The sequence below is a fragment of the Nyctereutes procyonoides genome, unplaced genomic scaffold, assembly GCF_905146905.1.
Source record: "Nyctereutes procyonoides isolate TBG_1078 unplaced genomic scaffold, NYPRO_anot_genome, whole genome shotgun sequence".
In the NCBI taxonomy this organism is placed as follows: domain Eukaryota; kingdom Metazoa; phylum Chordata; class Mammalia; order Carnivora; family Canidae; genus Nyctereutes; species Nyctereutes procyonoides.
In genome coordinates this window covers 17,789,115-17,802,250 of record NW_026575021.1, presented here as the reverse complement: position 1 = coordinate 17,802,250, position 13,136 = coordinate 17,789,115, and the positions used below count along the sequence as shown (strand labels likewise).

The 13,136-nt window shown below is 38.0% G+C and overlaps 1 protein-coding gene across 11 annotated transcripts in view; it reads left to right on the top strand.

Annotated features, from left to right (window-relative positions):
* The window catches only part of LOC129520260 (alpha-fetoprotein-like), a 53,107-nt gene extending 39,974 nt beyond the window's left edge, over positions 1–13,133 (top strand). For 3 of the 11 annotated variants that reach the window (XM_055341341.1, XM_055341402.1, XM_055341421.1), the window contains one exon: positions 2,142–13,133. In XM_055341341.1, coding sequence (XP_055197316.1) covers positions 2,142–2,315 — 174 coding nt within the window. In that variant the 3' untranslated portion in view covers positions 2,316–13,133. The remainder of the gene's footprint in view (positions 1–2,141) is intronic. The other 8 variants (XR_008666542.1, XR_008666541.1, XR_008666543.1 and 5 more) reach the window with 8 other exon arrangements.
* The last annotated feature ends 3 nt before the right edge of the window (positions 13,134–13,136 follow it).

Below are 13,136 nucleotides of genomic sequence, written 5' to 3'. Positions count from 1 at the left end.
TAAAAAACCAATACGGTCTCCATTCCCATTGTGAGTGAATGAGAAGAAAATCATAGTCTGGAAGGCTTGGTGTAATCAATTATATTTGGGTTTCAGATATGTTAATATTTATGTTTAGTTGAGGAAAATAGCAGGGTTTGACACAGGTAGAGATGAATACCAGAGTCATAACCCCAGATGGAGTGGAGATGTACAGGATTGGGGATGCGAGGAGGAAGGATGAACTGAAGACTTTGGTAATTGTAGAGAAATGGTGTCCTTGGAAATGTAGTGAAATTTTAAAGAAATAACAGTTTAAAAACCTTTGGGAAAACTGTAGTTTTGTTCTAGAAATTTATGGGGTCACAATTAGGAATAGTCATCGAATGTAGTGGGGCTTAATGAAGGGACCAGAGAAAAGGGTTTTATTTCCTCAGTGGCCAAAAGATCGTTAGAACAGGGGTTGAAAAAAAAAAAAAAAAAGAACGGGGATTGAAGAACATAGAGAGAAAAGAGCAATGAAGAATATCCATCTATGCTCACCCACCACACTGACTACCCACAGATTGTTTCCTGTAATTAATTTAATTGCATATAGTTGACAAGTAAGTGATTTCATTTTAAGTTGTAGGACTTCAATTCCTAAGAATATCATGATAGGACGTGGCACAGAAAATTCATGTAAATTCACAGAGGGACCCCAGGACGAACTGCTCTCCCAGAGACATGACTTGAAGAGCAGAAACTCAGATATAGTAGATTATAGTATCTGAGTAGAGGAATGCAAAAATGTAGTTAAGAAAAAAAAAATAATAAAGCAGCCTTTATAGAGAAAAGTGGCTGGGGATGGTTTGGACCAGGGTTAAGTCTAGCAGTGGCCCAGGGAAATGTTTTCACAGGAAATAATTTTCATGAATGCCTTAATTACCTTCATGGCTCTTTTTTACCCATTTAGCTAAACTGTACATGTGCTTATGTTAAAAATCATATACCTGTAGTCTAGTCAAGGTTAGGCAAACTGCAGCCCTCAGGCTGCTGGACTCTACTTCCTGTTTATATTAATAAGGTTGCATTGACATACAGTCATGCCCATTTATTTGCATATTGTCTACTGCTGCCTTTCTGTCCACAACAGCTGAATTAAGTAATTGCCAAACTGAATGGCTGTGACAGGGACTGTATTGAACTGCAAAGCCCCAAATGACTCTCAGGCTGCTTACAGAAAAATTTTACTGATTCCCAGACTAGCTGATACACAATCAAAGTAATCACTTATGCTAGAGTCTAGTTATTTATTTTAAAGCCTTCTTGCTTTTTGTAAAGCATTCAGAAAACATGTCTCCACCTGGGTAACAACCCCACAGCCACATGGATCAACACTTTGAAGAAGGGCCTGTGCTTATAACTTGCTCCTGAATAAGAAAACTACTTGCTCAAAATATTATTGGTGAACAGCGTGACAGGAAGATTTCTGTGTCCTTTTTTCCCATGCTTTTCACCCAACAGCAATCTTCAACTTAGTGGTTGAAAAGCCCAACTCTCTTCCCCTTCCTTCTCTATTTTCTTTTAGGATTTCCCCCCAAATTAAAGGAGAAAATAGAAGGTCTCTGGAGGGGCACCTGGGTGGCTCAGTGGTTGAGCGTCTGCCTTTGGCTCTGGTCTTGATCCCGGGGTCCTGGGATTGAGTCCTGCAGGCTCCCGGCAGGGAGCCTTCTCCCTCTGCCTGTGTCTCTGCCTTTCTCTGTGTGTCTCTCATGAATAAATAAGTAGAATCTTAAAAAGAGGAAGAAGAAGCAGCTCTCTGAAGAATGTATCATGTTAATTAAAATTTGCCAGAATTAATTACAGATAATAAAAATGCTTATTATCTGTAATTATGCATTATCTCTAAAGTTTGGTCAAGTTTTCCCTTGTATGCTTATTCTAAGGCAGTGTTTCTGAAATTATAGTGTGCATCAGAATCAATTCCAGAGCTTATTAAAACAAATTCAGAATTTCCCACCTACAATTTCACCACTTGAATCAATAATTCTGGGGTGGGGTCTGATAATTTGCACTTCTAACAAGTTCCTAGGTGCTGCTGATGCTGGCTGGTTTGAGGACCACTTTAAGAATCACATTGCTAAGGTGCAAGCGGCTAATAATCATAAACTCTTCCCCAGTTCCCTCCTCATATTTTCATAGGCCCAACTCTCAGTGTGAAGCTGGTACCAAAGATGGCAGCAGAAATAATGAAACAATTGGAAGATAACATTTATGAAAGAAAGGGAAAGAATTTGAAGGTATTGAATATAAAGATAAAACTAGAACATTTAAAAAATAATCTTGTAGTGTAGCAAAAAATGTGGGAATAGATGATCAAACTATTTTAGAATCTTATCGTCAAGAATTCTTGTCTTTGTGCTTCTATGTTTATGAAAGGAGTCTAGGTTTGACTCTAGTGCAAAGGAATACCTAGATACCCCAGGAACCCCCATGCAACCAAGACCCCAGAAGTGAAAAAGACTCAGTCAATTGGCAGTCTGGGCATGTTCCAAGTTATCTGTAAAAGACTAACTGCTCCAGGGGCCTACAGGCGTTTTCTTTGTTTTTGTTTCTGAGATTATAATAGTCAGTTACGTGAACCTGTTCTGCCTATTAAAAGAGAAAGTGGGCAGGTTTGAAGACTGCCTTTCCTGCTTTGGCTATTGGGAGGATAAAGCATTTTAGACAAGATGGAAAACCTATTTTGAGAAGCAAGCCAAATTCAAAGGAGAAAAAGGGTGAACTAAAGTCAATGTTGGAATGCTGGCAAGAGTAAAACCGAAATATATAAAAGGAGAAAGAAAAGAAGAAACTCAGCTATACAGGGTGAATTCGGATCATCCAAAGAAGAAGCATCTCACATTTCATGAAATAACAACACACACTGTAGACATCAGCAGGTTCAAGGAGAAAATTCAGGTCCAAGGAGGAATTCTCTTTGCCAGGTCAGTGGGAACGATGATTATAGCCTGTGATATTTCTCTATTAGCCAATAGAATATAATACAGAAGAAATTAAACATGAATTAGCAGAAATGTGTGCAGGTTGAAACAATGCTTTGAAAATAATACGTGAAATTTAGCAATGGGGAAAAAAAGCAAGGTTCTACTTTTAGACATGATTTAACACAGGTTCATGTGAAAAGATCTGCTGGCTAAACAGCCTGAACTTAACAACTTGATGGGTCTACTGACCCAGAGCTACTGCAATCTTGGATGTGTTTCCAAAGAAAAAGACAAAGATCAGATTAAGCAACGTGATAACCCCAACCTATGTAAACCAGGTCATTCTTAGTTACTATGCTCAGTTTCTTATAACATTACACAAGCTTTGAAAATCATAGAAGTAATACATGAATATGGTAAAAGCTCAAGCAGAACAGCAGGGTACGTTTCCCATCCCCAAAAGGTAACCAATTTTAAGTTTTCACTTTTAGTTCTCCTAGTGATTACCATCATTGTTTTATTTATTTTTTATTTTTAAAATATTTTATTTATTGATTTGAAAGAGCAAGAATGAGAGAGAGAGAGAGTATGAGCAGGGCAGAGAGGCAGAGGGAGAGGGAGAAACAGATGCCCCACTGAGCAGGGAGCCTGACACGGGGCTGGATCTCAGGCCCCCGGGATCATGACCTGAGCCAAAGGTTGACACGTAACTGCCTGAGCCACCCAGGCACCACCAGCATCACTTTAATAGTTTCTTAAAATATTAACATCACATAATGAATATAGTGTACTTGCACTAACTTCAGGAACCCTATCTGTGAATGCTGTCTTAATCTGTTTAAGAGTGTTTTTAGTCAAAAAAAAAAAGAGTGTTTTTAGTTCTCTTATTAGTTACATGTTATATTTCTTGGCCCTTTAATTCCAGTCAACATCTATTGGTTTTCCAAAACATAGCTAATATGTCTAAACTTGCTTTGACTTCCTTGCAGCTTTTCTTTTTAAAGCTGTATATACCATTACTTCTACATTGTCTGAGTTTATTTATCTGCTTATTAAATGCAAGGTTTTTATGCTTTGTTTGTAAGTTGATGCTAAAAACTGGAAACCATTAAATAGTCTATTTAATTGTGTGTTTATTTGCAATATTATTTACATCAATACCACAAATGGATTGACCAACGGAATGACTTACCATTAAAATCTCTTTCTTACCTACTAAGCTACAGAAAATCATGCCACTTTTATTTAGTCTGGGACATTTGGACTATAATTTCCTAGTATATCCTTCTGTTTTTGAGAGTTACCAATTGTCTTTCTTTTCCTGTGTTGGCAAATAAAGCATCTACTTTCATCACACCACTAAACTGTTTCAGGCTCTTAATAATGCAGTTTTTGTAATAGAATATTCTGTTATCTTAAAAGTAAATTTCAAAAAGTCCTCTGGCTTAATCTTCCAATTGGATCTAGTTATTTCTAGGACTGATTCATGGCTGTCCACATGGGATCTCATTTTAATGTGATCCTGGGTAAATTGAATTATTTCTAAAATACTATGTTTTTTTCTTGGAGTATTTTATGTTTTGCTGGGCTACATTCTTTTTTTTATTGGGGTTCAATTTGCCAACATAGAGCATAATACCCCGTGCTCATCCCACCAAGTGCCCCCCTCAGTGCCCATCACCCAGTCACCCCGACCCCCTGCCCACCTCCCCTTCCACTACCCCTTGTTCGTTTCCTAGAGTTAGGAGTCTCTCATGTTCTGTCTCCCTTTCTGATATTTCCCATTTATTTTTTCTCTTTTCCCCTTTATTCCCATTCACTATTATTTATATTCCCCAAATGAATGAGACCATATAATGTTTGTCCTTCTCCAACTGACTTATTTCACTCAGCATCATACCCTCCAGTTCTACCCACGTTGAAGCAAATGGTGAGTATTTGTCGTTTCTAATGGCTGAGGAATATTCCATTGTATACATAGACCACAGCTTCTTTATCCATTCATCTTTCGATGGACACCGAGGCTCCTTCCACAGTTTGGCTATTGTGGACATTGCTGCTAGAAACATCGGGGTGCAGGTGTCCCGGTGTTTCACTGCATCTGTATCTTTGGGGTAAATCCCCAGCAGTGCAATTGCTGGGTCTTAGGGCAGGTCTATTTTTAACTCTTTGAGGAACCTCCACACAGTTTTCCAGAGTGGCTGCACCAGTTCACATTCCCACCAACAGCGCAAGAGGGTTCCCTTTTCTCCGCATCCTCTCCAACATTTGTTGTTTCCTGCCTTGTTAATGTTCCCCATTCTCACTGGTGTGAGGTGGGATCTCATTGTGGTTTGGATTTGTATTTCCCTGATGGCAAGTGATGCGGAGCATTTTCTCATGTGCATGTTGGCCATGTCTGTGTCTTCCTCTGTGAGATTTCTCTTCATGTCTTTTGCCCATTTCATGATTGGATTGTTTGTTTCTTTGCTGTTAAGTTTAATAAGTTCCTTATACATCTTGGATACTAGCCCTTTATCTGATACGTCATTTGCAGATATCTTCTCCTATACTGTAGGTTGTCTTTTAGTTTTGTTGACTGTTTCTTTTGCTGTGCAGAAGCTTCTTATCTTGATGAAGTCCCAAAAATTAATTTTTGCTTTTGTTTCCCCTGCCTTCATGGTGTATCTTGCAAGAAGTTGCTACGGCCAAGTTCAAAAAGGGTGTTGCCTGTGTTCTCCTCTAGGATTTTGATGGATTCTTGTCTCACATTTAGATTTTTCAACCATTTTGAGTTTATCTTTTTGTATGGTGCAAGAGAGTGGTCTAGTTTCATTCTTCTGCATGTGGATGTCCAATTTTCCCAGCACCATTTATTGAAGAGACTGTCTTTCTTCCAGTGGATCGTCTTTTCCTGCTTTGTCGAATATTAGTTGACCATAAAGTTGAGGGCCCACTTCTGGGTTCTCTATTCTGTTCCATTGATCTATGTGTCTGTTTTTGTGCCAGTACCACACTGTCTTGATGACCACAGCTTTGTAGTACAACCTGAAATCTGGCATTGTGATGCCCCCAGCTATGGTTTTCTTTTTTAAGATTCCCCTGGCTATTCGGGGTCTTTTCTGACTCCATACAAATCTTAAAATAATTTGTTCTAACTCTCTGAAGAAAGTCCATGGTATTTTGATAGGGATTGCATTAAACGTGTAAATTGCCCTGGGTGACATGGACATTTTCACAATATTAATTCTGCCAATCCAGGAGCATGGAATATTTTTCCATCTCTTTGTGTCTTCCTCAATTTCTTTCAGAAGTGTTCTATAGTTTTTAGGGTATAGATCCTTTACCTCTTTGGTTAGGTTTATTCCTAGGTATCTTATGCTTTTGGGTGCAATTGTAAATGGGATTGACTCCTTAATTTCTCTTTCTTCAGTCTCATTGTTAGTGTACAGAAATGCCACTGATTATGGACATTGATTTTGTATCCTGTGCTGGGCTACGTTCTTTTTTCTTTTTTTTAAGATTTTATTTATTTATTCATGAGAGACACAGAGAGGGAGGCAGAGACACAGTCAGAGGGAGAAGCAGGCTCCATGCAGGGAGCTTGATGTGGGACTTGATCCCCAGACTCCAGGATCACACCCTGGGCTGAAGGCGGCGCTAAACCTCTGAGCCACCCGGGCTGCCCATGGGCTACATTCTTAACATATACGTGCACATGTATGTTTGTGTTATTTCCGAATGGGCACTTGGGAGATAAACTTTCTGAGACCTTGCATTTTAAAATATTATTTTGTTTATATATTTGCACAGCGCTTTTGCTGAATAGGGATTCTTTAGGTGTAAATCATGGGCTCAAATTCTGGCTAAGTAAAGATTAGTTTATTGAAAGGATAGTGGTGGCTGCCGGAATCTTTAGGATGTTTGAAAAGCAGGCTGGGCAGCAGGCAAGAAGCATAAGCAACTAAAAAATCAGTGACTTTCTGCTCTTTTACTGCTATGACATATCACCATTTTATTATTCTGAGCTCCTATTTTTGTACTTTGAAATATTGGTCAATGTCATACTGATGACTTTCTCTTTTTTCTTTTTCTAGCAGTTCATCAATATCTGTTACATTGATTTTTTTCTTTTTAGTATCAATAAGGCTTTCTTCTTTTTTTATATAACAATTTTACCATTATTGCACTGGGATTTTGGAAGAGATGAGAGTCAATACATTTTATAAGGACAGTGGTGAATTGTTATGTCCAGAGAGTATCTAGAATGAAATAAGTATTGAAAAGCATGTCAAAGGGATATGGAGAAATGGGTAATATTTATTCCAAAATCTTAGGATGGGTGACATGGCAACAGTCTATCAACATGTCCAGGATTATAAGAAATCAGAGTGACTAATTTGGGGTCTGTGTAAGGAAAATGTTTCCTCTTTCTTTTCTGTGCTCTCTGCATTCCATCATGTGAGTTCATGTTTTCTAGTTCAAAGTCTTGCTTGGGCTTTGCCTCAAGATATAGAGTTATCATCCCTTATTTCATGCAGAACATTTCTCATTATTATAGTTGTTCCTCAGATGCCTTTCTTCTACCCTACCTTTACCAGAAACTTCCCCCTTGCCCTCACATTTGTTATCATTACAAATTAGAAATTTACTGAGGAATTATGGAATAAATAAAGTCAGGAAGGACGGATGTGGAGAAATATGACTTACACTACTATTGTTAGGTTCAGAGCCAATGAACAAGATTAAGTGTGAGGGTCTTGAGGTTAAGCTTATTGGAAAACTTTCCATGAAGATGGATTTTTAAAAGTCATGGTGACCAAAAAAACAAGGATACCTTAAAGTTCACAGCTATTTTTAAAAGCAAACTTAAAAAGATTCCAGTCTCTAGATTATTTAGATGTGGTACTGTTTGAGGGTTGGAAGAAGGACTAAATTAATAGACTTCTAACCATGTCCCACAGGGTGCTGGGAGCTCTTAGGAGTGCAAGTCATCTATCACCTAGCGTGTGTGTGTGTGTATGTATGTGTGTGTGCAGGTGTATGTGTATGTGCTAATCTTAGCAGTGGAGTTCTGGGGCTCCCATTCTCACTTCACTAAAGATGAAATAACTTTCATTGATCTCTGTGGGCTTCCACAAATGACTTTTACTTGAATAAAGACTATATGGTAAAAATTGGGGGAAACTGATGGGCTTAACATAGAGGCCAATACCAATATATATGAAGGCAGTAGAGACACTCTGATCAATGTTAGTGGTTTTGTTCCTCTTGAGTTCTTGCACTTGATTATACAATGATTTAGTGTGGGATTAGCCTTGGGAAGTTTTAAAATGCAAAGAGAAACTGATATAGATTGTTTTTACCCTGTAGCAAAAGAGTCCCATATTTTTGTGAGGAAAATCCACATTTTAAAATTCTAAATCTGAGGTCCTGGGCATAGAAGAGGTATTGCAGTTAGTTAAATCCTTAAGGTCAAAGACTAGGCCATGAGAAATCCTAAGACCTTAACCCACGGGCATGTTAAAGCCACTTTCAGGCATATAACAGGTAAGTCTTAAAGATTTTCTATTTGGGGATCATAGATGTTCAGGTGTTTTGTTTTGTTTTGTTTTTCTCTTTCTTACAGATGTACTTATTTGCTTTTTTCCCCCCCCAGGGATCCAAACTGATTGAAAAGTGCCAGTCTCTCTTGGGAGGCAAATGATCCCAGAAAAATGTCAATATAGAGTCTTTGCTGAGATCTGCCTTTTGTTTTTCATGAGTAATGAAACTACAAATCAACAGCATCATTTTTCAGCTACTCACAATGTTTCTCAGGATACTAGCCTGGGCTTCACTAAACCCTCTTCTACTTAGCAGAGAAATCTCTGTATTGTAATCCTCATACAACCAGCTTACCTGCTTCCTTTCTCTCATAAGCTCTCAGCTTCTCAAAAGCAGCACCAGAAATAGGAAATCAAGGGACCTTTCAAAACCTCAGGTAGATGCAATGGGCTGCCACATCTGGCTGGGAGCTGGCTTCTGGGTTTCTAGAGTGAAAAAGACCCCAGTGCAGCTTTGAAGCTTCTGTCGATAGCACTGCAGAAAATGATTATTGATTAACCGAATTGAATGTGCTTTATAATAAGTTACCTTTATAACGGCTTTGACTTTTTTTTTTAAGAAGTATGGAAGTGGGAAGGTATTTGGAACCACTTACAACATTTATTCATCCAACAGATTTTTAGTGGGTATCTGCTGTGAACAAGGCACTGTTCTAGGAGCTTGTGACCAAACAGAACAGAACAAAATCCCTATATTCATAAAGTTTACCTTCTGGTGCAGCTTGGTGAAAACATATGTCTCTTCTTCTTTTTCTCTCTCTTTCTTTCCTATCAGTTAGTCTTGAACGAATCAGGACTTTGCCTCATCCCTTTGGCATTGAACACATTATGAAATCAAGAAAATATTTAACATTCTGTTTGCCAAGAGTCTTTGTGTTAATAGAAAAGCTCCAAAAGGTCATGACTGAGGTGAGGAATAGGTCCTATTGGCCGTGCATTGTCTCCTACATGCTGGGTAAGTCTGCTTTTGTAACAACCAATGTCCTAAGACATGTAACTAGACGTAACTTCTGGCTTGTTGTTGTCACTGGCTGCAGTAATAGCAATTAGCATGGCGCTGTGTGCCAGATATTATTGTAAGTTTTTCCCTGTAAAAACTTATTTGATCCTCGTAACTCATAATAATCTAATGAGGCAGGTACTATTATTAACCTTCTCATCCTACAGACCAACACAATGAGCGCAAAGAGGTTAAGTAGCTTGCCCTAGTATTTACAGGTGCTTTGGAACTAGAATTCAAAGCTCAAGTTAATAAATTTAAGGGCTCCTGGGTTCCACTGTCAGCATCACATATATAGGGTAAAGATAAAAGGTGGAGGGATGGGAAAAATGGGTTGAGGAGGTTGGAGGTGAATTTAAAAATTTAAGAAGAGAGCACACATACAAAAAGGAGTTTACAAATATATATTAGGGAAAAGAGATGTGAGAGAAAGAATCAACGGACAGTAGAGAATGTGAAATTGAATGAACATGTGAGGAATTCTTCCAAGGCTGAGGCTTTAGCTGCAGAGTCAATGGTTAACTGGAGACAACCTAGATATTTGGTTAACTATTCACAGAAAGTCTTCTCAACACTGTGAAAAGAATATCACCACAATTAGCAGTGAGTGCTTCAGGAGGATTTCTCTGGCACTGAGTTTTCAGATAATGATGTTCTCTGACACGACAAAGTAGCCCTAATGCACTAGTGAAGAGCCCAGTTGCTGGAGATGGATGGTCTAGATTTGAGTTCTGCCCCGACTCACCATCGTATCCTTATCCTTGTTGAGATCTTGTTGCCCCCAACTACTTAATTTTTGTCTTAAAACTAGCCAAACCAAATCACTCACCGTCCCCTAAAACACCTCACACAGCACCACATCTCTATCTGTTCAAACCCTGCCCAGTTTCTAGTCTTTGACCAGGGCCACTTCTTCCGTGACTTTCCCTGGTGTCTATTATGACAGTGTGTGATCTTAGACTCCTGTGCATCACATCACCAGTCAGCTCTGCTCTTGTGACACCAGAAGTTTGAAATCTGCCCAGTGTTATAATTCCTTATGTGTTTGTCTCTTGTTTAAATCCATTAGTTATCTGATTTTAGTACATTCATACCATGCTCTGTAGCACCTAGCAATGTATGAAATACAATAGAAACTTAACAAATGTCTTTTGGAATCTAATTTGCTAATGTATAAAAACATGTCAAAATAAGTGGAGTGCAGCTAAGATACCTTTTATGTGTAAAGTATTAGTCCTATAACTTCCACAACTGTCCACTGAAGTAGGTACTTCTATTCCCATTTTACAAATGAGGACACATAAGGAATGCCAGATTGAGGGAATACGGTTTAGGGTGAGATCCTAGATTATAGCAGTTAAGAGAGAGAACTCTGGAGCATAATTCAAATCTTACCTAGCTCTTCTGCTAAAGACTTTAGCAAATCTCCTAACCTCTCCATGGCTTGCTCTCTTCTTCATCTATAAAATTGGGTTGAAAGGGTAATTTCTTCGTGGGACTATAATAAACACTAAATCAGCTAATATATATAAACCTTAAAGCATACTTGGCAAATGGCAAGTATTATTAGTGTAATATGAAATTGCTGCTTTTGTAGGTTAAATTGACAATTTCAGATGGCTCAGCCTAATAGGTGTTAGCTATTATTATTTAAAAGACCAATGGACGCCATTGAGGGTTTTGTTCTAATTGCCTCTTATTCCTTTCTTTCCTTTCACACGTAGATAGAGAGCAACGTAACAGTTACACCTGCCATCCTTTCCACCTCATCAACTGCCTTGAAAATGGACTTCTTTCTCCTTCGTTTCCTGAAACCAGTGTGAACAGCCCTAAACAAAATTCCATAGCAACACTGCCTTACTGTTTCATATAGCCAAGAGATAATGTATTTATATATTTCAGGTAGCCAAGAGATAATATATTTACATACTTCATATAGCCAAGAGATAATAAAATATACAACCAAATTCAGGGAAACCATATAGTAAAGATTCTACGTTTCTTTAGCTACTGAGTCAGATTTGTGAAAAGGAGGTTTATATACAGGAGGTTTTTAGAAAAAAATATTTCATGTAACTCATTCACTCATTCTTTTACTCACTGATTCACTAAGTCACTAAGTCTTTTATTCAACTGATTTATATCAAGCACATCCTATACACAAGACAATATTAGGCAGAGTGAAGCATACAAAGATGAATGCAAAAAGTCCTCTATCATTAATAAGTATAACATGATCTGGGATTGAATTTGAACTAATATGTAACTGGTAGTGAAATATTTGAGCTACCTAGAACAAGGATAAAGAGTTGTATGACAAAAGTTAATATTTTTATATTATGCAAAGATGCCTCTGAACAGATTTTTGTCTGTTACCTATTGCTATGTAACAAATTACCCTAAAATTTAGCAGCATACTACAAGAAACATTTCTTTTCTCATATGTTTTCTGAGGATCAGGAATCCAGGAGTGGGTTAGCTAGATTTTCTGGCTCAGGGTCTCTCACGAGGTTGTAATCAAACTGTTAGGGCTGTTATCTGAAGGCTTAATGGGGGCCAGTACACGGCCCACTCATCTGGCTTTGGACGGGAGACCTCAGTTGTTGCTGACTTTAGCAAAGGTCTCTGTTCCCATCATGCAGGCCTTTCTCCAGTGCTGCCCCCCTCATGGCAGTTGGCTTCCCCCAGAGCCCGTGATCCAAGAGAGTAAGCAAGGAGGATGCCACAGTGTTATATGACCTAGCCCCAGAATCACACACTGTCCCTTCTGCTTTCTTCTATTCATTAGGATTGAGTCACTAGGTCTGGGCCATGTACAAGGTGACTTCTAGGCCCAATGTCTTTATGAATATATTTTAAAACTACCATGGAAGTGAAGTTAATGTCTTATTTAAAAATTTGATATAGCAAAAAAAATAAAAAATAAAATAAAAATAAAATAAAATAAAAAAATAAAAATTTGATATTTCTGCATCTACTGGAACTCTGTGCTTGCATGTTCTTGCTACTTTTTGTTGGTAGCTTTCATATTTTTAAAAGATTTTATTTATTTCTTTTAGAGACAGAGAAAGCATGAGCATGGGGGGGAGAGCAGAGGGAAAGGGAGAGGGAAGGAAAAAGAATCTCAAGCTGACTCTGCACTGAGTACAGAGCCCAATGTGGGGCTCAATCTTACTTACGACCCTGAGATCATGACCTGAGCCGAAACAGAGTCAGACCCTTAACCAACTGAGCCATCCAGTTCCCCCATTGGTAACTCTCTGATCACAACTTTTCCATTTCCTAATTTAAAAGTAACATGTGTTTATTATAGAATATTTAATAAGCATGGGAAAATAAGAAATGATTTACCCATAATTCTATAGCCCATATATAATCACATTTAATGTTTTCTGGTTTGTGTGTCGACACAAATATTAGTGTATACACACACACACACATATTTTACGGCTAAGAGATATTTTGAATTTTTGTATGTATATTCTTACTTAGATATGTAAGCATTTTCTTCTATATTTAAAGTTAATTTGGAAACATAATTCTAGTGGCTGCATACCATTTCTATGAGTAAATGTTCTTTTCCTTCTTTAATTATTTTTTTCT